Here is a 26,164-nt window from a genome sequence, read left to right on the forward strand (position 1 = left end):
GGACAGAGCTAATTATACTCTTAACAGTTCATGGAATGTTTAGTACTTTTCTCCAGAACCATAACTGTAATTATTTTATTTCTTATGTAATCTTTATTCACTATTCAGCTCTCAGATGCATAGCAAGCAACTGAAAAGACCATGATGTGGATTAACAGTAGCATAGTTTCTAGACTGGCACATTGTTCTTTAGCACTCTGGAGAGGTATCTCACAGCAGATTTTCCTACAGAAATCCATCTTTTGATTTCCTGACTGCTAGAGCCAAGAGTCAATTATAATTAGTATTATAAAATAAAATGTCTATGAATGAAAGGCAGGGTTTCACTCAGAAACATGTATATGAAATCAATATGATTTGTAAACCTTCACTCAAAAAGAATTAAATTAAAAATAATTCATAAAAAGTTTATGAATGTATTACTCTAAGGTTCAACAGTTTTAATATGTTTGAGTGCAGACGTAACTTTAATTTGTCATGATATGCCCTATTTCGTCAACTGTATGATTCATGTCTTTAATCTCAAAAATATTATGAACCAGGGATATTAGCTCTTACTCTATTTCCATAATTCTTGGACATCATATATTTTTGTTCTCTAATTTCTCTATGCTGTACTCTGGGTGATTTTCTCCAATGTTGTTGTTGTTGTTGTTGTTATGTGCTGTCAAGTAAATTTCCTGGCAAGGTCTTTTATTTAGCCCATTTGTTATCTCCTGGAGGGAAATAATTTAAGACGTCCTTTTGCATCTCTGGGTTAAGGAGCTAAGAGTATTTTGTTATCATTGTTAGTGACTGGCCACGGGATCAATCTCAACTCACAGAGACCTCAAACATAATGAAAGTAACAAATATTTGATCTATACCACTGCCACTGCACAATGCCTGTAATCTATAGAGTTTTCACTGGTTGGTTATTTCAGAAATAACTGGTCATTATTTATTGTTTTCAAGTTTCCCCTTTCCACAAAAGTAGTACCTTTCAAGGTTCCAACTATATTAGTTTTATCTTGAAGTCATATTTCTCAGGCCCGAAAACTGTGGTGTTAACCCCTATGCGTTTACATCTCATAAACGATATTATCTTGACTCACTAACTTTCCACGGGCTTATGACTTTTGCGTTAAATTCTCCATTCAAAACTGTGCTGCAATCTACGATATGCAATTGACAGGAGAAGGATGGGCAATCTCCTTCCATGTGATTTACTGGAATGTCAGCTAAGAGTTGGTTCTGACTTCTCAGTACATAACAACATTCAGGCATTTGGGGATTCCCATTCTTCCATGTGAAATCATTTTAACATTCAATGTTTTTGTACTTGTTACATTTTATCATTTCAATGTGAATTTAGTGGAAAGAAGAAGTTCATACTCCAGCAATGTCATTAAAGCATAATTGTATAAATTCACTTAATAAAAAATAGTATTAATTTTTAAATTGCAGACATAATGACATAAAAATAATACTAAAAGCAAGCAGTAATTATGGGAATAGCAGATTCTTCTGAGTTAAACAGCTTTGAGAAAGTAAAAAAAATGTAGTTTTAATGAAGGCATAAGACTATTCATAAAAGTATTAAAACTAATAAATTTTAAGGCATATCAGGTATAAATCATTAAAATATAGTGTTTTGATGTATTATTCATAGTTTAAACCTTTACTTTCTCACTAATTTAATTATAACGCGTTTTTTAAAACTTTTTAATTCTTATCTTACTAAATATAATTGCCATCAATTTCTACATTATCCATTATACATGATGCTTAAGAGTATAAATAAACCCTCAACCAATCCAAAGAGTTTTGTCTAAACAAATGGTTTTCAGTGTGATGCCAGGACTAGCCGCGTTAGCATCACCTAGGAAACTAGTGACTCCCAAACTACTTACTAAACTTGTCTAACAATATTGTTGTTGTTGTTATTAAGTGTTACATGCGTGGCTCCAACTCATAGGTGCCCTTATGCACAAGAGAATTACAACCTGAAAGATCCTGTGCTACCCTCAAAATCTCTGTTGTTCTTAAGCCCCGTTGCTGGCAGATGGAGAGGAAGACTCAGTAAGATGGAATGACACAATGACTTGAAGCAAAGGGCTGGAGCATATCAGACTGTGAGGATGGAATAGGATAGGGCAAGGTTCAGACCTACAGTTCATGGGGTCGCTAAGAGTTGTACTTGACTTAATGGCAACTAAGAATAACAGCAACTTGTTGAAGATCTTCCGCTCTTTCATGGAACCTTTGTTTATCAAGCATATATGTATTTTCTAGGGACTAGACCCTCCTGGTAACGTGCGCAAAGTATGCGAGAGAAAGACTCACAACTCCTGCTTCTAAGGAGCACTCTGGCTATACATCTTCCAAGAAAGATTTGGTAGGGCATTTCAAATAGTTAAAGTTGGGACTAGAGTAAAGTTAGCAAGTAGCTTAGGGCAAAAAATTTAAGAAACACTCAGTCTGGAGGTTGTAGATGTGCAAAATTCTGAAAGAGAGCATTTGCTAAGTTTTATGCCCTTGACACAACTATGTTATTATTGTTGTTAGTAGTTGCCTTCAAGTCTAGTACAACCCATAACAACCCTATGAACAATAGATATGAACTCTGTCCTATCCTATGCCATTCTCACACTTCCTGACACATTACAGCCCACTACGGCAGTCATTCTGTCAGTCCACATGGTCGGGGGTCTTCCTCTCCTTCCCCAACCCTCTACCTAACCAAGCACCTTGTCCCTCTCAAAGCATAGCCCCTCCTAGCAATATGGCCTACGTATGTGAGGTCAGTTTTCTTAACAATCTCAATCTCTTCACCATCCAACCTGATGCTGCCAATTAGTCCAGTGGTGAGAATCTTTGTCTTCTTGACATTGACCCTCCATCCATATTGGAGTCTGCAAGACTTGACCCTCTGCAGCAAGCGCTTCAGGTCCTCCTCAGTTTCAGCAAGCAGGGTTGTGTCATCTGCATAACGCAGACTGTTGATACATCTTCCACCAATCTTGACCCCACATATTTCCTCATGGAGCCCAGCCTCCCAGATAATCTGTTCTGCATACAGGTTGAAAAGGTATGGAGACAGGACACACCCCTGGTGTATACCCTTCCCAATTTTGAACCATGCAATGTTTCCTTGCTGTGTTCTGATGACTGCCTCTTGGTCCAAGTATAGGTTTCTCATTAGCATGATCAAGTGTTCTGGGATTCCCATTCTTCTCAGAGTCAGCCACAGTTTGTTATGATCCACACAAACACCTTTGCATAGACAATGAAACACAGATACGCAATCCTCTGCAGTTAGGTACCTCTCCTAAGTACTGAAGAGCAATGGTGTCTCTCTGGAGACTAAGGTGCATTTGATAAAGGCCATGGTCTTTGCTATCACTTGTTATGCATCAGATGGTTGGGCAATGACTAAGGAGGATTGAAGGAGAATTGATGCCTTTGAGCTGTGGTGATGGAGAAGAGTATTGAGAATACCATGGACTGCTAGGAAAACAAACAGATTTGTCCTGGAAAGGGTTAAACCAGGTGGCTCCTTGGAGGCAAGGATTCTGAGGCTCTGTCTAACATACTTTGGACATGTTGTGAGGAGAGACCGGTCCTTGGAGAGGGACAACATGCTTGGGAGGGTGGAGGGACAGCACAGGAGAGGAAGGCCCTCTATGAGGTGGATTGATTCAGTGACTGGGATAATTGGGATGGGAGTGTCAGAAACAGTGCGACTGGCACGGGACAGAGCGGAGTTTAGGGCTGTTGTACATAGGGTCGGTATGAGTCGCAGGCGACTCGACGGCACATAACAACAACAACAACATCTTCAATTATTCTCTTAACTCTGATCACATTTCATAAGATTATATTAAAATGAATGGAGAGAATTTGTTCCACGTCAAGCTAACATGTCAGAAAGTTCATTTCACTATTCATAATCTGTAACAGAAAAGTCTTTAAAAGATTTAAAGTGAGTTATTTCAATTTAATCAAAAAAAGACTCTACCAAAGGCTGTAAACAAAACGTGCTTTTTGATATTTTACACATCCATGAAGACTGACATTAATTTTTAATTAAATATACAATCTTGTTTAGAAGTAGGAGTGCCACCCAATTGCTAAATAAACAACATGCCTATGGAAACTATGAACGCTGAGAAACAAAAATAGTTATAGAAAGGCTCAAGTCTTGTTCATAGGGTTGCAATACGACATGCTCGATTTGATAGAAATTGACAACAACAACGTACAATCTTATATGTAACCCAAAAATATCTACCAACAAAAATATTCTGAGGAGTTGCTACTTTACATGATTTCCATTAAAAGCAGATTAAATATATTGCCACTGATACTTGCAGTCACCACTTGCAGTCATCAAAGATATCTTTTCCAACTTTAACTACAAAAATTAAATAGTATCATTCTTGTAAATAAAGTATATATACACACAAAAATATTTATGAATAGCTTTACATTCATACAAGATGCCACTTTATAATACTTTCTGAGGAAAATTTCTACATGCATGTGAAAAAAACAACATTTGATTGTTCATCTTAGAACTGAAGAATGAAACACAAAGTTAAAAGAAGTTGGTAGGGGGAGAAAAACCCAACTTCACTATCCAAAGAAGAAAACTCTGAATACAATTTTGAAATATTCATTTAAGAATATGCAATTAGATAATAAATTACACATTTACAGAATAACTTTCATTGTTTAATGTTTACATTTTAATATTGTCGTTGTTGACGACTGTTGAGTCAAGCATGACTCATAGTGACCCTATGAACAAAAGGCCTGAAGCCCCTCTATAATAGTCATCATTTATCAAAGTTCACAGAGTTTCCAGAGGTATGCTGTTTAGGAAGTGAATGCCACTCCTGCTTCCATATTAATTTTAATTAATTAACATATATTAAATTCTATGCTGAAGTGCTTAATTTTTGGGCTGTAAAGATTTTTTTTAAATGACCAAAATCCAACAAACTAGCAAATGTCCTGAGCTATTTCAATCTTTATTTTAAAGAGTAAGAAATAAATTTTAAATAAATAAATTCAAGCATATCTTTTAAAAAAAAAATACCATTTTTTACTTCCTAACTTGACTAAATTCCAAAGCAGTAGTAATACTGTTGTCAGGAGTGTTTTCAGTAAAGAAACTAAGGAATTTAAAGTTCAACTAATATTTCATGTACTAAAACAAAAAAGTGCAGAATAAAAAATATTCATTTTAAAGGCATTACCTAAATCTTTATACTTTCAAGGTAAAAATTTATTTCCGCTTTGAACTGCAAAATAATACAGAATAATCTTTCATACAAGTAAAATATTTTTTTTTTTAAGAATGAAAGACAAGCTTATGTTTAAGATGTATTTTCGAGCAATACAATCAAACTAAACCCAGCACTGTCAAGTCAGTCTGACTACCTCTACATGAGGAATGTACATGACAGAGCAGAACTGTTCCAGAGTTTCTAAGGCTCTAAATCTTGACAGGAGAAGAATGCCTTATCTTTTTCACCTGGAATGACTGGTAGATTCATATCAGTGATGTTTTCTTAGTAGCTCAAAGCATAACATGATAAAATAATTTATAATACATAATAAAACAAAGTTATAAAATGCAAAAAAAGAAAAAAAATTGCACTTACATCCATAGCTCTCTTAATAAAAGGTATCTGCGTGCCACTGTCCAGATCTTCATTTATAATAAGCCTTCTAGCCCACTGACCTGCCCTGACAACACCACTACCATGAATCAAAACCATCAGTTTCTGTGGATTTGTCAAAGCATCATCACTCATAAAGATAAAACTCTTTGGTTCACTCTCAGTAGCATCTACCTGTAATTAAAAAAAAAATTAAATAATAAATAAATGGTTTCTGATCAGGCACAGACATAAGTGAAAAACAACAGGTACTATGAGTCACAGCATTTTTACTATAGAAGTATAAATGAGATTTTAAAAAACATTTTAAATATAAAATAAACATATTCACTAAAGGTTAATAATCACATTTTAGGTGGATAAATAAGCAAAAAAATTAATTTTATATTTAAATATAAAAATGTGAAAACAATATTAAAAGTATGTCTCCATTATTTATTTGGTATTAAAACAACACATATAAAAGAAATTGAGAAAAATGCAGATATGTATTAAAAAAACATAAGTTTTAAGTGTTTTCTACGTGTTATATACTGTACTAAATGATTTAACAATTATGGTTTTTACCACATCACCACCATTAAGGCAGGTATAACCAATATAATTATCTTATACTGAGGAAATTGAGGCTTAGATGGCTACACACTAGAGAAGTATAGCCACTCATGACAGAAAATAGAAAAACTCAATTCAAGGATATATCGGTTAAAAAAATTTATATGTTTGGAACAAATATCACTAAATTTTTAAAAGCTAGGAAAATCTGCTATTTAAAAATTCCAAGCTCTTCAATCAACCACTGTTCTATATAAACAGAACTTCTAACTTCATTCAGATGGTGAAAATAAGTTTATAAAACCAGTCACTTGCAAAGCAATATTATGCATGTATTCAATAACCTTACATTATATCTTATTTATTTATAGAATAAATATTAAATATTTACACACAATTTAATTGCTCTAAATATTGTCAGAGCTCTAGTGACCCAGCGGTAAGGAACTGTGCTGCAATCCCAAAGGCAAGCCATTCAAATCCACGAGCTGCTTCATGGAAGAAAGATGGATAATCTTATCCTATACAATTTACTGTCTCTGAAAAACAGCTGGAGGGTCAGCTATGGGTTGGTTCCAACACAACAGTACACAATAAATATGGTGAGGGGTTGTCAACTTGAATAGAATCATAGAGATCATAGAACCCTGCTCTATCCTGTGCCATCTTCATAATCTCTGCCACACTTGAGCCCATTGTTAAGGTCCCTGTGTCAGTTCATCTCGAGTGCCTTTGCTGACCCTCAACTTTTACTGACCCTCAACTTTTCTAAGCATGATGTCCTTTTCCAAGGACTAGACCCTCCTAGCAAAACACGCTAAGTATGTAAGACAAAGTTTCGCCACCCTTCCCTCTAAGGGCACCCTCACTGCACTCTCTTCAAAGTTCCTAGTATACAGGTTTTTAATTGGATGACATATATATTATTTAAGTATGAAAGAGTCCCTAGAAAACAGATTTCAAGGGAGAATACAAATTTTACTACATGCCATCAAACATAGTGAGTGGCATTCAGCATCAGCAATGGCCAAAAACTGAGAATGGAAGCCTCGATAGATCAATTACTGCATCAGAGCCAGAAGATGGAGTCATGATGGCTAGAGACATACCTTTCCCTCTCCATCCACCTCCCCTTCTATGGAAAAGGTCAAATCACATATTGCATAACATTTCATTAATAGCACATACTCATACAATTACCAAAATAAAAAACACATGAAAATCAATTACCAAAATATTGCCTTGGTATCTAAACTAAATGTTTCCAGTCACTATATTTATAAAAGACACACAAAAAAAGGGAAACGTCTCTATTTCTAAAAGCGTCAGATTAGCTTCAGTAATAGGTGTCTAGGCTTTTGTGTAAACAAAAGACAAATGGTAAGTATTCCAGCAAGAACAGTAAAGTGACAGGGCTTAAGGGAAAAAATACTCCTTTCTCAGTGAAGCCTTACCCAGCGCAAACTCTTGGGAACACGCTAGTTCCTTTCTGGTTTTTTGTGTGAGATTTTTTTTTCCTTTTTCTCCAAAGCAGATATCACCATCTAGTATATTGTCTGTTTTACTTAAAATTTGTTTCTGTATTTGTTTATTCACCATCTGTTCTCTGCACTATTCTAAGTCCAGGAATGATAGCAATTTTTCTGTTTTGAATCTAGCTTTATCTTTAGAAAAGAGCCAACACACTGTAGACACAAAGTAAGAAGAGGAATGCATGAACTAGTGAAAGAAGGAATCTTCTCAAGCACTGCTAGTGATTTCTTTCAGATAGATGTATTTAATTAAGCAATGTGTTCATATATAAATAGCTTTAATACTTTCCTGACTCAGAAAACTATGTTAAAAGTAAAGTGCTACATAATTACAAAGAACTTTAAAGGAATTATAAAATGCAAAGAACTAAAATAACAAACTGAAATTTCATTATTAGTTACTAAGTATCTTAGGTGGACAGGAAGGAAGTATAACATAATCACAACAATTTCCATTGCAAGTGATGCCAAGAGATAGCAAATTACTATGACAAGAAGCATGACTGAAGTCAGAAAGAAAGCAATGTAGGAGCTGGAAAAATCTAAACTGAGAATAAAAATAATTTTACCTAGATACATTGTATGTTAATAGATTTATCATTCTGTTAAAATGGCGCAAAAGGAAGAAGAGGTAAGAAAATGGTGAGAAGAACAAAAGGAAAATTTAAAAAGCAAAGCTGTCAGTGTATAAAAAAAACACCAAACCGGCTACAGAGGTTTGCAGTTTTACAATTACCAAAGAGTACATTTAAGCTTGCACAAATAAAAGTGTCTAGTCAATGAGACCTTAGTGAATCCTATAATGGTTATGGAAATGAAAAATCTTAAAATTCATTATCTTAATGAAAAAAAAAACAAAACAAAACAGTAGCTACAGGCTTTCCACGAGGTGCTGATCATTGCTTCTTTTTCTATTTGATTTAAGTCTCTTGTTACCAAGGAACAGAGTAAATTTTTTAAGCAATGGAATGTTGCCACTATGAATTCCACAGTTATCACTTTAAAAATGGCACACAGTACTTATCTTCAGAAGATAAAAATATGATTTTTTCTGGATAATAAAGCACCTCAAGAATTCTTAAAGGGGTTACAAATTCAGATAACTACAATAAGTGAATAAAAGTTTTACTCAAGCATTTTGATTTTGAAAAAAACAGGCTACAAAAATATTCAAGGGGAAAATCAATGGCAATAACAAAAATTCTTAAGGGGTAAGAGCAGCATTTGAGTTGATGTTGGTCAGGAGCTAATTTTCATGTAACGGTAACATAAAACTTCGAGGTTGCACTTCAAAATAAGGACTTATTTGGCATTAAGTGAATATAATTTTTTAAGTGAATATAATTTTAAATTGTGAAATATCTATATGAGAAAAATATCTTTCTTATCACTACCTTAATTACGATTGGATATTAATTGGTTCAAGTTCATTTATCTTGAAACAGCGGTAAGTCATTAAACTGAGCTTTCACAAAACCTAGCAAAAAGAATACACATAAAGGTCATTCCAGCACACAACCTCACTTTATTGATGAACCAATATAATGTTATTTCATCAGTGAGATTTTTAGCATTTAAAAAATTCACTTCAGAACAACTTTCTAATTCACTCATGAATTCCAAATGAATCCTGATGGGCTCTTTCTGTAAACACTATGCAATACAATGAACGAAAATCTACACTCAAGTTATTAAGTTGATTCATTGCATTTCATATTCTACACAATGGTCAGACACAGCAATTCAGAGTATTTCACATTCATACAGGTGATAGATGTAGCATAATCATCCCTGAGGATCATATGCCGGAATTAGGATCCATATATCACAATCAGTGGATATTAAAGTGTCTTATATAAAACAGCTCATTATTTGTATATAACCTGTGACATTCTCCCACCTAACCTTAAATCATCTCTACTTACAATGGCTAATACAAATGTTATGTTTATAATATATATTGACACTCCTTTCATAAATATAAAATATGACCATTATAATTTTTACCATCAAAGCCTGGGCTTCCACAAAGTACTTTCACTTTAAAAAATAATTTCTTCTCTTTTAAGTAATTTAACTGGAAAACTAAACATAGTTAACTACCAGGGGGAAAAAAGTAACTTTGAGTTAGTAGTCTTTTACCAAACAAAATAACTATATAGTATTTTTTTTATTTTTTTTTATATAGCATTTTCTAAGAAAAAAAGAATCCGTTTTTGGTGTTAGCCTAAAATTAGCTTTTTCTAGGCATTACATTAGCCCCTGCTGGTCTCCAGCGACCTTAAGCGCAGACCCGTGTTCCTGCAAATTGTGAACAGCTGTCAGTCAATCAGGCGCACGTGCAAGAGAGAGAGACACAGAGAGAGAGAGAGAGAGAGAGACAGAGAAGGAGAGAGAGAAATTTTCCGAGTAGCAAGACCTGAGGGAGACTAGAGTACAACCCTGTTGAGAGAGAGACTCTGATGGTAAGACCCTAGTGATGGTGGTGGAGAGACTGTGGCATTGCTGTAGAGAAACTGTGGCAAGGAGGAACCAGAGGAGTCCCGAGATGAAAGCCACAGTAAAAAGTATTTGCTGTTCTTTCCGATGCCTGAATAAGAATCAGACTTCTATAACTGCTCTGAGGCAAACTTTGCTGAATGATTTGAATTTGACTGCTGAACAGAAAAAGGGACTTTTACTAATTTAAGAACTGAGTTTTCTGGTTAATCTCGCTTGGAACTGCTGGACTAAAACCTGTATTTGCATTGGGTGATTATTCTTGCCTCCCCCACTCTCCAACTTATTTCCCTAATAATCCCCATTTTTCAGTACCAAAACCATGATTAAAGTCTATGAGTCAACAATGAGTAAACAAACCCCTTCTGTTTGTATGGCTCTAGAGGCACCATGGGGCTGGGATACAGGCTCTTTTATCTGTTTTCTGCTCTTTGGCAGTAAAGGGCTGTGCTATTATCACTCTCTCTGGCCCATTCAGAAAGATGCTCATGACCCTGTGCCCCTATGTCCCATTTTCTGTTCTTTTGGCACTATGTATCTACCAAAAACCATAAACTTTTGTAGTAGGTATACAAAACACAGTATCACTGTTATCTCTGAAATTCCCAAGAATTCAGGAGAAATAGTATCAGATAAAAAAAACTGACCAGAAAAATTTTAAAAGACATATTTTTCTAAACGTTATCAGTATCTTTCAGTTTATAATCTTTATGAACCAAAAATTGAAAATTAACTTTTATTTTAGGTCTTTTTTCTTTAGATTTTTTCCCCCCCATTTTGTCCAGTCTTCCTTTCTTGATAGTTTTATTTCTTTCAAAGTTTGTTTTTGGAAATTAAAACAGGAAATTAAAAGGCGCATTGCCATGGGAAAGTCTGCTGTTAGGGACCTCTCCAAAGTGCTGAAGAGCAATGGTATCTCTTTGGAAACTAAGGTGCATCTGATACAGGCCATGGTCTTCGCAATCACCTGTTATGCATCAGAGAGTTGGACAATGACCAAGGAGGATAGAAGGAGAATTGATGCCTTTGAGCTGTGGTGATGGAGAAGAGTACTGAGAATACCATGGACTGCTAGGAAAACAAACAGATTTGTCCTGGAAAGGGTTAAACCGGGTGGCTCCTTGGAGGCAAGGATTCTGAGGCTCTGTCTAACATACTTTGGACATGTTGTGAGGAGAGACCAGTCCTTAGAGAGGGACATCATGCTTGGGAGGGTGGAGGGACAGCGCAGGAGAGGAAGGCCCTCTATGAGGTGGATTGATTCAGTGACTGGGATAATTGGGATGGGAGTGTCAGAGACAGTGCGATTGGCACAGGACAGAGCGGAGTTTAGGGCTGTTGTCCATAGGGTCGATATGAGTCGCAGGCAACTCAACGGCACATAACAACAACAACAATTAGGTCTTTTAGGGAATTCTGGGAGAATAATCCGTTCAGAGTTGCACTATAACCCAAAGTCACACATCTTGGTGTGCTATACAGCCTCAAAACTCAATGAGTCAGTTCTGAGTCAATGGCAGTAAATCTGAGTATAATATAACAATATTCCTATTAGCTTTATAGTCTAAATTTTAAATGACAGGAATATAAAGGAAAGTTTTCCTAAACCTAATCTCATATTTCACAAAAAAATTAATGAAACTTAAATTATCTTGTTAAGAAAATTTATAGGATTAAAAGAAAAACAAAACTTCAAAAAAAACCTGACTACTATGTTCACTCTTTTAAAAAGACATTACAATCTTGGATTATATATTATTTCTAGATGAAGAAAAGTTTGCAATATCTAAATGGCTGGGCAATACAATGTTTACTTGTTATTGTTTTATTATTATTATTTGGAACTGTGAAGTCAAGTATTGTCAAGTTAGGAATCACTGCAACTCAATAAACAATAGATCTATCCTTTGCCAACCTCACAGTCCCTCACACACTCGAGCTCACTGATGAACTCAATGTGTCAATCTACCTGGTTGAGGGTCTTCCTCTACTTCTCTGAACCTCTGCCTTTCCAAACTTCATGTCCCAGTCCAAGGAATATCCCCTTCTAGCAACATATTCAAGGTATATTAAGTAAAGCTTTATCATCTTCGCTTCCAAAGATCACTCTGGCTTCAATTTCTCTAAGATATATTTCTTCTCTTGGCTGTACATAGAATGTTTAATACTCTTCTCCAACACCACAGCTCAAATGTATCAATTCTTCTCCTATTAACCTTATTCAATGTCCAGCTCTCAAATGTATAGCAAGTGATTTGAAAACCACAGCCTAAATCAGACGTAACTTGGTCCTCAAACTAACATCATTGCTTATCATTATTTTGGAGAGGTCAGCAAACTTGCCCAATGTACTACATCTCCTGATCTCCAACTGCTGGTACAAAGTGTACTTACAGTGGATTCAAAGTTAGATGAAGTCATTGACAGTTTCAATTCTTTTTCAATCCATCATGATGTTGCCTATTGGTCCAGTGGTGAAAATGTTTGTTCCTTGACATTGAGATGCAAGACATAGTGATGGCTGCAAAGCTTAATTTTCTGCAGCAAGAGTTTGAACTGGTCTGCACTTACAGTGAGCAACGTTGTGTCATGTGCATTCTGAAGGTTACTGATGCGTCTTTCTCCAATCCTGATACAACATTCCTCTTGATAGAGTCCAGCTTTTGCACAGCATACAGACTGAATAGGTAAGAGGAAACAATACAATCCTCCTGCATACTTTTCCCAATTTCAAACCATGTATTCCCCTGCTCTGTCCACACATCTTTGTAGTTTAGGTATAGGTTTTGCATGAGCATGATTAAAGTGTTCTGGGATCCTTGGTCTTCTCAATGTTAGCCATAATTTATTATGATCCACACAGTCAAATGCCTTTGCATAACCAATAGGATCCATCTCATATTGGAAGTAATATTCCTTATGCCACGACCTATTATGAATCCAGCTGGAACTTCTGGCAGTTCCCCATCTATGGACTATTCTAGACTTTGAAAGTCTTTGAAAGATCTTCAGTAATATCTAGCTTACATGTAATACTTATAATATTGCTTTATAATTCCCACATTCTGTTAGATCCCCTTGGGAATCCACTTGGGAATAGAAATAAATATAGATCTCTTCTATTCAACTGGCCAGGCAGCCATCCTCGAAATTTCCTGGCATAAACTAGTGAGCACATAAGGACTGCATCTGTCATTTGAAACATGTCACTTGGTATCACATCAACTCCTGGGATCTTATTTTTCACCAAAGCGTGCAGCTTGAAATTTTTCTTTTCCTACTATTGATTCTTGATCATATGATATTTCTTGAAAATATTTGGTGTCAGCCAGTTCTTTCTGGTACAGTGATTCTGTGTATTCCCTTCTTTGGATGCCTCATGGATCATTCAAGATTGTGCTGATAACATCTCTCAGTATTCCAAGTTGAGACTTAAATTTGTTTGAAACATTAAACAACAGTTATTAAAGACCAGATGAGCTGTGGGATGACATAAAAAATATAATCCATGATGTGAGAAAAAAGGTCACTACAAAGACAGAAGAGAAAGAAGAAAAACAAAATGAATGTCAGAATAAACTGAAAATTGCACCAGAGCATCAAGCCAAAGGGAAGAGATGCTGAAATAAATGAGCTGAACAGAAGAGTTTCAAAGGGCAGTTAGAGAATATGAAGCAAACCATTATATTAGAATATGCAGAAACCTAGAAGTGACAATTAAAAATGAAGGAACTCATTCAGCATTTCTCAAGCTGAAAGAACTGAAAAGCAAATTTAAGCCTTAAGCTGCAATACTGAATTTTACTAGTACTTAAAAGAATAATAAATAAGTACAAGCACTTACACCAAACTTGACACTTAAAAGATCTTAAATACTAGTTATATGGAGAAATGAATAGCAATGTAAGTTTAGCACCTGAGGTTATTGTTGTGGTTGTTGTTGTTGTTATATGCCATGCAGTCATAGGCGACTCACAGAGACCCTATGAATGAAAGACCTGAACTCTTTTATAACTTTCATCCTCTCTCCAGGTTCACAGGGTTTCTGAAGGCAAGCTATTCCGAAAGTGGATGCCACTCCTGCTTCGCTTCCAAACTTGTTTAATCGGGGAACTCCACCAATCACTGTCTGCCATGGGTGACCAATACTGCATTTGGCACAATCAGGGTCACAGTGTTCAAGTTATCTATAGAAAATGAAATCTAGTTTCTTTTTTATAAATGAAGCAATGGTTAAATTTGTATGGGTGGGTGATGCTAGTGGTTGTAATTGTTAAGTGATATTGAGTCAAGTATGACATATAAAATCGTAAGAATAATAAATCTAAACCCCATCCTACACTGTGTCAACCTCACAATCTCTGATCCCATTACTGTAAGTACTACGTCAATTCATCTGGTTGAGCATCTTCCTCTTCTTCGCTGTCCCTCCACCTTCCCAAGCCTAATATTCCTCTTCAACCAAGAGCATCTCCTACAAACATGTCAAAGTAAGTGAGATGAAGCTTCATCATCTTTGCCTCCAAGGAGCACTCTGGCTGCACCAGATAGTTTGAGGACTAAGGTATGCCTTATTCAGGTCATGGTGGAAATAAGTATTAAAAAACTACCAAATCAATTATGATAGAATAACATTGCCCAAGGAATAAAAAAAAATTAAAACATCGAGTCTTTCCAAAATTTAATGAAAAAAAAAAATTATCTAAAACCTATATCCAGGAGAGACTAAAATAGATGAATGGGACATTCTAAAAATTAAACATCTATGCACCTCTAATAGGTTATCAAAGAAACACAAAGACTTGTAAAAAAAATTTGGTAATTACATATCTGAAATGGACTCTTATCTAAAATTTATAGACTACTCCGACCCCTCAACAACAAAGGTAAACAACCCAATCGTAAAATGGGCACATGATATGAACAGACACGTCACCAAAGATGATATTCAGATGGTGAACAAACACAGGAAGAATTGTTCAAATTCCCTAGGTAACGGAGAAAATGCAAATTAAAAAAAGCTATGAGACAGCATCTCACTCCAGGAACAAAGCAAAGTTCAACAGAGCAGAAGACAACAAATGCTGGCAAGGTTGTGGAGAAACTGGAATCCTTATTCACTGCTGGTGGGAGTGCAAAATGGTTTAAACACTACGGAAGGCAACTTTCTCAAAAAGTTGGAAATAGAAATACCATTTGACCCAGCAATTCCACTACTAGAAATAGACCTTAAAGAAATGAGAGTTGCCAACCAAACAGATATATGCATGCCCGTATTTACTTCTGTATTGTTCACAATAGCAAAGAGATGGAAGCAACCCAAATGCCAATCAACCAATGAATGAAAAGAAAAACTATGGTATATTCATATAATAGAATACTATGCAACACTGAAAGACAAGGACCTCATAAAATATTAAACAATGTGGGTCATCCTGGAGGACATTATGAGTGAAATATTTCAGTCACAAAAGGACAAATAATGCACAATGCCACTGTTATAAAACAGGACTGTCATGGATGTTAAGGGAAAACTAAGAAAGGGCACAATAAATAAACACTGCGTTGGAACTGTTGAGAGAAAGGAATACATGATTAGACATACATAGGACAACAGTCTAGAATAAGAGGTGCATGGCAAAGTAGACAGTGGAGGGAGTCAGGGAGAAGGAAGGAAATTATACAACAATGAATGAATGAATGAATGAAAAATCCACCATTTCCATAAACCTTTGTTAAAATCACAAGGAAATTATCTACAGTTTTATAACTTAAAAGACTTACTTCAACTGAAGTTTTAGAAAACTTTCAAGGATAGTAGGTATTTAAGATTTTATTTAGTCCCATCATCATCATCATAATTTTTTTACCATTTGAAACATTAATTTTTTCACATTTTACATAAAAAACAGAAAAAACAGTGACAATTTTGAGCCCAAATCTGAAACTTTTTCACTCTGAAGTAGCTAAAACTTAAAAAGTACTCTGATAGAGTGAATCGGGGGTGGGGGTGGAGAAAAGTGCAACAATGAATGAATGGAATTCCAAAATCTCTGTAGATGTTCATTGAAATTAAAAAAAAAAATTTTTTTAAAGTACTCTGATAAAGTATCAAACATTGTTATAATACAGAAAATAACAGAATGAATGAAGGGATGTGTAGAGGAAATGCTAGAACTAAGCAATATAGTAAACAGAAGGAATTAAAAACAGTTTAGTTGTCTTTGTGTAAGGAGAAAAATATATACATTTTCATCAAACAAGCAGGTAAAAATAATACCGAGAAGGGCAGTGCACATCATAGTCCTTTGTATAATCATTTTTTAAAAATAGGTTAAGTATCAAAAGCATTACTTTCAACAAGCTACTATGCACAATAAGTTGCATTTAAAAATTATCTTTATAAAAATCAATAGTCTTTGCCCATATAAAATTACCATAGTTAATCCAAAACAAAACATTTTCTTTTGAACCAAAAAGTAAGTCTGACTTACTGGGATAGAGATTTTTTTTAAATTACAGTCCTTTTCCAGGAGTTCGTACACATACTTCGTGATGATCTAGGGGAAAAAATAATAACACATTAAAATTCAGTCTTTTCTATTAGCAAAATCTATGTAAATGACCATAATTGTTGTTCTATAAGAATCCCTCTATTTTATATTGTCTTGATACTAACGTAAGACCTTCCTTATTGATTGCTTGTAATTATTTATTTCCTGCTACTGTGTAAAAATCTGTAGATCTCAATAATGTAGATTAGAACCAGACAACATAAATTCAAAGAATTATATTTTTTTCCTGCTTCAAACCAATACTCTTAAAAACATATTGTCTTCTTTCCTTTCCCTGCTGTTTCCCCACAGAAATTACTATACTCAAGGCAGAACTGCAGTGATTTTTAATGCCAAAACTTTCTCTTCCACATCCACTGATGCAACAAATTAAAAAAAGAAAAGAAATAAAAATGATCCAACAAATTGTCACTGTGGTTAATATTATTATTTGTGGTAGGCAGAGCCAGGGCCCAAGAACGGTGTCTACAATTGAAGTCGTAGATCCTTACATGGCACAGGAACCTATATGTGTAATTAACATTAAGGAAGTTGAAATGAGAAGATTATCCTAGCTTATTTTGATGGGCCAATTTAATCACACTTTAAAGTGCAATACAACTGCAGAGCAGTGAGCCAGAGAGTTGCTCACTTGGGATGAGCCTAACTGCTGGTTTTGAATGTGGAGGCAGCTCCCGAGCCAAAAAGTTGCTAAAACTGAGATATCCTTCAATTTACAATCTCTACAAAAATAGGACTCTGGTAGCTCAGGGAGTAATGAGCTGGACTACGAACCCAAAGGCAGGTAGTTGGAATCCATCTCAGAAGAAAGATGAGAAATCTCCTCCCGTGTGATTTACAGTCTCTGAAAACCTGTTGGAGGGTCAGCTATATCGTTGTTATTGATTTCCTTTGACTCAAACATGACTCATAGCAACCCTACGAACAAAAGGCCCGAAACCCTTTACAACTATTGACATTTATCAACGTTCACAGCGTTTCAGGAGGCATGTTGTTTAGAAAATGGATGTAACCCATGCTTCCAAATCTGTCATACTATGTTATGTACACTGAGTCCCTTTCCTGTCCTGAGCTGACCAGTTCTGACACACCAATCCCCATTGCCCCAGTTACTCTATCAATCCATCTCGTTTGGGTTTCCTTCTCTTGCGCTATCTGTCCATCCTTCCAAGTATGATGTCCTTCTCCAAGAACTGATCTCTCCTGGCCACGTGTCCAAAGTAAGTGAAATGGCGCTTCAAAATCCTAGCCTCCAAAGAGAGACTTAGTTTCACTCTCTCCAAGACAGACCTATTTATTTTCTTGGTAGTCTATGATATGTTCAAGACTCTTCTCCAGCACCACAACTCAAAGACATCTATTCTTCGCTGTCATCCTTAGTCACTGTCCAACTCTCTAAAGCATAACAAGTAATTGAAAAGGCCATGGCCTGGATTAGGGACACCTTTGTATCTAGACTGACACCATTGCTCTTCAGCGCTCTGGAGAGGTCCATGATGAGTCAGTTCCAATTCAATAGCAATAAGTGAGTGAGTGAGTGAGTGAGTTAGTGAGTGAGTGAAGAAAATAAGGACTTTGGTCCTATAAGCCACAAATAACTGAATTCATCCCCAAACCCAAATTAACTATTCTCTCAAGCTTCCGGTAAAGAATACAGCCATGCAGACTCATAGCTGACCCACCACTGAGATTCTGAGACTGCAAATTGCATAGGAGATTGACCATCTTTTCTCCAAAGAACTACTGATGGATTTGAACCCCAAGAGAGGCACTGTTTTTGATTCAGCAGTGAATCTTCTTTAGACTAGGCCATCAGCACTATCCTTATAGTGTAATATAGTTATAAATATGATTTGACTTAAACCAGTACTAATGATGATGTTTGGGGGAATGGTATCAGAAAATAAGTACATTATTTCAAGAAAAGATAGGAAATAGGTTAGTAAAATAAAAGTACTAAAGGTTACTTTATGAAGTGCTTCCCTAAATATCCTAATCATTTAGCCACAGTATCTCAGAGAAAGTTTTGGCAACAATATTAATTAAAATTTAAGAAACAAAATCAAAAGATTATTTTTTAAAAATAAAATTAAGTTGTCAACTGCGTTGGTGTTGTATTTCATAGACTAAAATAGATTCCCTAGCCTGCTTTCCTAAAGGAGTCAAAAATTCTTTCTTCTAGCTATATGCATTCATCTCATTTTGGAAGCAATATATTAGATGTATGCTAGAACAGTTTTATTCTACCTGGTAATGGCAATTTCAAAGGGTAAATTACTACAGCAGAACAAGATAATAGCCTGCCAGTTATTAATCTAATAGTATTTCTATATTTTAATGTAGCAATTAAAATTACGTTCATTATACCTTCACCAGAAGGCAGTGGTACTAAACTAAAAGACTGAAAATATGTATGAAGTTAAATAATGCCTACCACTTTACGAGAAATGGTATAACTAAATGAGATTATCTAAAATGAGTGTCTTAACAGTTCTGATAATTTCCTATTACATATAAAATCATAATATATCCTTACATTTAAAGCAACAGTAAAACCAAACTTAAATCCAAATGAATTAAAACACTTTGCAAAATACATCACAGATATAAAATTAACAATTAAAAATTAAACTATTTTGGCAATTGATTCCTCACAGCAATCTCAAATATATTAGTAAATTTTAAATGGGTAACACAAACAATAATCAATTTTTAAAACTCTGCTTTCAAATATATAGTAGAAAATGTCTCTGCTCTGGAAATTTTTACTGTATCAACCAAACATTAAAACATATGCCTTAAAAATCCAAACAAGTAATGACAATCTTACTTTTCTGTAAACTTCCATTAAAATCACAATTAAAATAAAAACTTTTATTTTTAAAAAAATCTAAGCAAGTAAAAGTTGTATAAACACTAACTTGTCCGATTTACCTTCCTCTCCAATTCATGGCAGAAGAAAAGGAAACATTATCTAAATCATGTATCATCTCTTAAACTGTTCTAGAATATTTTCTTCAACCCTAGTCCTCCTTCAAAGGGGGTTCTATAGGCCTAAAGGTAAGAAGTTGCTCTGCAGACACAGTAACAGGCATTTTAAATCCACCTGCTACTTTGCAGAAGAAAGAGGGACAGTCTCCTTCCATGTAATTTCCTACCTATGAACACCTGCTTAGCTACGAGTTGGTTCTAATTTAATGGCACACAACAACAACAAAAAGTAATCTTTCATGAGACAGGCTATATGTCAACAATTGAGGCACCATTCCCTGACCTATAAAGTCATGGATTGAATTATATCCCTCAAAAACGTGTCACACTGACTCAGTCATGACTTTCAATCTAATGTAATTACCTTTGATATGATGAAGGAGGTGTTGCCCTGAATTGCAATCCACATTACTTCCCCCCCCAATTGGGGAGAGAGAAGCAAGTTGATATGTACGATTCAAGAGCAACAAGAAAGGTGGCCAGAGTGGAGTACATCAAGGTCTTTGGACTGGAGAGTACTTACTCATTAGGGGAAGGACAAGGATAGATGATAGATAGATAGATGATAGATAGATAGATAGATAGATAGATAGATAGATAGATAGATAGATAGAGATCTCCAGGCAATGGTGGCTGTAGAGCTGTTGAAGGAAACAGTGATTTTCCTCCAGAGCTGACAGAGGAAGCTTTTTCCTAGAGCCAGCAGTGAATATGAACTTTTACTCTCCTGGTGGATAAGTGGTAATGAGTTGTGTTGGCAACTCAAAGGCCAGTGTGTGAAATTCACCAGCAGCTCTGTGGGAGAAATATGGGCAATCCCCTCCGATGTGATTTTCAACCTCAGAAAATCCACTGGAGGTTCATTTAAGAATCGGTTCTGACTAAAAGGCAATGAATTTAACCTCCTTGAGAGCTTAATTTAAGAGAATAAATTTCTGTTTGTTAAAGCCATTTACTTGTGGTATCTCAATTATTGCAGCACTATATAATCAAGGCATATTTTCAAGGTAGGGTAGTGGACCTGACTCAGTATCACTAGCTATTATGTAAATCTTATATTATTTACAAATCTGATACTTGACTAGTTTTAAAACACACTAACTTGGTTATGCATCTTCAGAATACCTGTATTGCTCAGAGAAGAGTGTCTGGAATACTGAAGATAATTTAATGGCATGACTGATTTGATTCTTTTCTATTCTTTCTGATAAGGTCCATGTGTACAGAAATCATTTCAGTAGACTATAATTTAATCTTCAAATGGACTTCTCAGCTTAGAACACAGAAATAAAATTTTATGTATGGTAAGCCATGTATCTCAATATTTAAGAAGGAAAAATAAGTATTTTAATTAAATAAAAGTTTCAAAGTTCACTTTATTAATAGACTACAAAACAACCTTTGTTCTTATTACAAAGAAAACTCCGATTAGTAAATAAAGCAAGTTTGGCCAGACTGACTGAAAACAAGTGTCTATTTCACAATTTTACTAACTGCATTAGATTTAAATTTCATATTGGGTCTAACAGGAGGGGGAAATAAGTAATAAAGTATGAACTAAAAGACATCTAAAAATAAAGTCTAAAGTCATAAATTAATCAAGTGTTACTAGAATTATTTCTTTCTAACTGACAAACGAAATTAAATTCTTTATAAGAGAGCTAATTCCATTGCTAACAAAAAGGCCAGGCCTCTGTGGCAGTTCTGATCTACCATAGTCTCCAAGGGGAAAATATGAGAAATGTCCTGTTTATAGCCTCAAGAAACTCACTAGAGAGTCAGGTAGGAGTTGGTTCCAATTGGAAGATAATAAGTAAGAGCAATGATGTTTTATCAGTTTCCTTCTGATTAAAGCAACTGTGCTTTGTTTATATTTACTCAGTACAGTAAAAAAATTTTACACAAGTGATCTTTTAAAAACTTTTACACAAGAGCGATCTTTTAAAAATCTTCTTTATTCATTTCCTTAAGATAAGATAGGAGATCTGGTAGCCTAGCCAAAGTTATGCTACAATCCCAAAGGCTTTGGATCCACTCACTGATTTGCAGGAGAAAGATAAGCATTCTCCTCCCATGTAATTTACTGCCTCTGAAAACCTGCTGGAGGGACAGCTATGGGTTGGCTTGACCTGATGGTACACATCAACAAGTAGAAGGGCTTAATAAAAGGTAATAGTTTGATCACAAATGTAAATAAATCTTGGTATGCATTTATAACACAGTGGAGTTTTAATAAAATTTCAGAGGAAAATTTTGCTTTGAAAAAAAATCTTTTTCATAACAATTATGTTACTCAGTTACACTATGAGTAAGGAAAAAAGAGGGAAGAGCAGTGGCAAAAACAATGTATTTCTGTGTCTAGTAAGATGATGCTTATATTTAAATAGAAAAAATACAATTGGTAGATTTTGGCTTTTTAAAAATTTGTGTGTGTGTGTGTGTGTGTGTGTGTGTACCATCAAATCAGATCTGACTGGTACAGGAGCACCTTCTCCAGCAGAGCATCTGGTGTATTTGAACCGTGCACCTCTGGAATTGAAGTGCAGCTTCTTGACACTAGGCGACGAGAGCTCACCTAGATTTTGGCTTTGAGCAATAACTTTTAAGTACCCTAAAGTCACTGGGCCAATTGACAACATCATGACAGACGGGAGAAAAGATTGAATCTTCAAATGATTTTGTTTTATGTGGATCCACAATCAACCCCCTTGGTACTAGCAGTTGGAAGATAAGAAAATATATTGCTTTGAGCAAGTGTGCTGTCAGAGATCTTTCCAAAATAATGAAGGGGAATGATGTCAGTTTGAAGATTAAGGTGCACCTGATTCAGTGTTTTCTATTACTTGCTATACATCTGAGAATTGGAAAAATAACTGTTCAGTTCTTCCTGATCAATGTACTTCTCCTTAATTTTTTTTTTGTTCATTTTCTATTTCTTGTCTTTACCACCGTCATCCTCTTCAACTGAACTCACATCTTCTGTCTTGGGCTTTTCTTCATCATCCTTATCTTGCTCTGCCTCACCTTTCTCTTCTTCGGCCTCATCATCACTGATTTCCTTCTCTCGTTCTTTCTCCAAAGGGGATGATGGGGGAGGCTATAAACTGTGTTTGTCCACTACTTCTTTGACTCATCTCTTCTAAGTATTTTGCCTGGTCTTCTTTAAGGTGCAAAATTACTTTAGTACCCCCACCAATGAGCTCAGCATGGTCAGCACGAACTGGGAAGGAACCTCCAACTGAAGACTTCCAAGTATACTGCTCATCATCATTGTGTTTTGTGATCACTACCACTTTCTCTGCCACCAGATAGATGGTATAAAAGCCAACACCAAACTGACTAATCATGGAGTTGTCTGCAACAGCCTGCAGAGCCTCCATAAACATTTTGGTACCAGACCTGGCAGCTGTTCCCAAATTATTTATGAGATCAGCCTTGGTCATGCCAATGCCTATGTCCACAAGAGTCAAAGTACATTCCTGGGGGTTACGGATGATGTTGATTTTCAACCTCAAGAATGAAGTTGGATGTTGTGTATTGTGAGTTCTGTTTATTTTGTTCTGAAATTAAAGTATGCAAAGTAAAGAAGATGACTCTTAAAAAAATATATTGGTGGCATAGTTTTCACCATCACAACATGAGAAACCAATATGAGTCTTTCTAGTTGCTATCAACTCAGAACTGTTTTGTGAGAGGTTGTGAGGAGCTTCTTTCTGCCACAGAGCAGCTGGTGGAATCACATCACCTACCTGTGAATTGATAGCAAAACTCCTTACCACTGGCCCATATAAGTAGTGGGATACTATTGTCACAACATAATATTTTCTGATAATTATTATTGTATAGTTACAAAAAGAATGTTCTTAGAAAACATATATAGATTAAAATATATAGTACTATTACAATACAGTGACATCTCAAAAGACTGAAGCTTTCTGTATGAATCACATCTCAGCCTAAAGAAAATTTTAAAAAATCTCAAAACTGAATCAATAAATTGAAAGATAAATAAAGAAGACTGAAGTTGTCAAGAATTCTATTTTACTTGTATCTACAATCAACAGCCATGAAAAGAGTAATCAAGAAATCAAAATATGTACTGCAATAGGTAAATTTGCTGTCAAGAACTCTTTTAAAGGTCTAAATAGAAAATATATACTTAAGCACTAAGGTAGATTTTAAACACTGGTGGTCCATGTAAGGACCTACACTGCCAACCCAAAGTTATAGGGTCAGAATCTACCAATGACACTTGTACCTGTGTTTATCCCCTACTCAAAATTCTCTTCAAATCTTGCTAACCTTTCTTTAAAGAGCCTGGTAGCAAAGTGCCTAAAGAATTAAGTTGTTTTCTGAAAGGTCAGTGATTGGAAGTTTACCAGCCAATCTCATAAAGATTTATAGCCAAGCAAACTCTACAGAGAACTGGTACCAGTCAAAATTGACTTGATGAAAATTTTTTTCTTTTTTTAATTCCCCTTAACTTTCTTCAAATGTTACTTACCATCTCAAATTTTCTCTGATTTTACCAAAGGACTCAAGGTCTTTCTTATGGTCTTTACCATTCCATGACTATTTCCTCTCTTGTATGTGTAATGAATTATGTTATTGTTGTCTTGTACAGTTAAGTCAGAACTGACCCATAGCTTACTCTCCAGCAGGTTTTCAGAAGCAACTGAGTTGCATGGGAGGGGATGGCCTATCTTTCTCTAGTGGAGCATCTGGTACATTTGAACTGCATGCCTTAGTGATTGCAATACAGCTCCTTAGCACTAGGCAATGAGAGCTCCCATAAAGTATAAGAACCTTCAAAACAAGTTTCTACTTTAGCATAGCACCTGTCACATTACAGATATACAATAAATACATAAACAAGAAATTAATTTGAAAATGTACTAAACTGGTAGTAATCACAAGAAGGTGGCACTATATAGATCATAGAGAACAATAATGTATTTTTAAACAATTTTCAAAATAGAAACAATACAACATATATTGAACAATCTGACCTCTATCTTTTTCTTCTCCATCTCATTCCTTCTTTCTCTACCATCCCTCATAGGAAAAGTTGGTATTTGACTCATACATTCATCCAATGCTGCTTTGTGCAAATATCTAAACAAAGGTATATTTTTTTTCACTTTCTTAAAAAAAAAAAAAAAACAGAACCCACAAAAACAACACAGCATACCACACACACTGTATTGCACAGTGTTGTTATTATGTCCTATCGTAAAACTTATCCTGGTGATCTACCACATGAGTAATTAACTTTGATACTCTTTCTTTTCCAACAAGTAATAATATTCTATTGTATGGTTGTATCACAGTCTAATCAACCAAATTTCACAAACAATTATGGTTTCTCAAAAAGCATTTGCTGTGTGCATCAAAAATATTTCCAACAAAGTGAAAAGAAAACCTACTGAATGGGGGAAAAACATTTCGCAATGCAATTTCAGACAAGGGTCTCATATTCAGAGTTTACATAATCCTATGGGGTATCCACACACACAAAAAAAGAAAGACTGATCACATAATTACAAAATGGGCAAAAGACATGGAAAGACTTTTCACAGAGGAAGATATTCGGATGTCCAATATGACAAAATGCTCAAAAGCACTGGCAATTAGAGAGATCAAATCAAAACTACAATGAGCTATCATCTCACTCAAGTAGCAGTGGCAAAGTTTAACAGGACAGCAAGTAATAAATGTTGCAGAGGATGTGGTGAGACAGGAAATCTTATACACGGTTGGTGGGATTGTAAAATTGTACAAACACTCTGGAAGGCAGTTTAGTGTTTCCACAAAAATCTGAACACAGAAATTGCATATGAACAGCCATTCTACTGTTTGGAATATAAACCAAGAAAATGAGAACTGAGGCACAAACCAAGGTTTGTAGCAGTATTACTCTGTAACCCAAGCATATCCCCTTCCCAATTTTGAACCATGCAGTGTTTCCTTGCTCTGTTCTGACAACTGCCTCTTGGTCCAAATATAGGTTTCGCATGATCAAGTGTTCTGGGATTCCCATTCTTCTAAGAGTCAGCCACAATTTGTTATGATCCACAAAGTCAAACGTCTGTGCATAATCAATGAAACACAGACATTCTTCTGGTATTCCCTGATTTCAGCTAAGATCCATCTAACATTAGCTACAATATTCCTAGTACCACAACCCCTTCTAAGCCCAGCCTGGACTTCTGGCAGTTCTCTGCTGATGTGCTGTTCCAGTCGTTTTTGGATAATCTTCAGCACAATCTTGCATGCATGTGAAATCAATGGAAAAATCAATGAATTCTGACAAATATCCATAGTTGCGGAGGAGCTTTAGGTC

The 26,164-nt window shown here is 35.4% G+C and overlaps 1 protein-coding gene across 3 annotated transcripts in view; it reads right to left on the minus strand.

Moving 5' to 3' along the window:
* The window catches only part of FAM172A (family with sequence similarity 172, member A), a 651,833-nt gene that overhangs the window by 456,515 nt on the left and 169,154 nt on the right, over positions 1–26,164 (minus strand). For 2 of the 3 annotated variants that reach the window (XM_006885363.1, XM_006885362.1), the window contains 2 exons: positions 16,750–16,815; positions 5,652–5,843 (listed from right to left, as the gene is read on the minus strand). In XM_006885363.1, coding sequence (XP_006885425.1) covers positions 5,652–5,843; positions 16,750–16,815 — 258 coding nt within the window. The remainder of the gene's footprint in view (positions 1–5,651; positions 5,844–16,749; positions 16,816–26,164) is intronic. The other variant, XM_006885364.1, reaches the window with a different exon arrangement.

This window comes from Elephantulus edwardii, unplaced genomic scaffold, assembly GCF_000299155.1.
Source record: "Elephantulus edwardii isolate Elephantulus edwardi_28Jun2011 unplaced genomic scaffold, EleEdw1.0 scaffold00043, whole genome shotgun sequence".
NCBI classification, from domain to species: domain Eukaryota; kingdom Metazoa; phylum Chordata; class Mammalia; order Macroscelidea; family Macroscelididae; genus Elephantulus; species Elephantulus edwardii.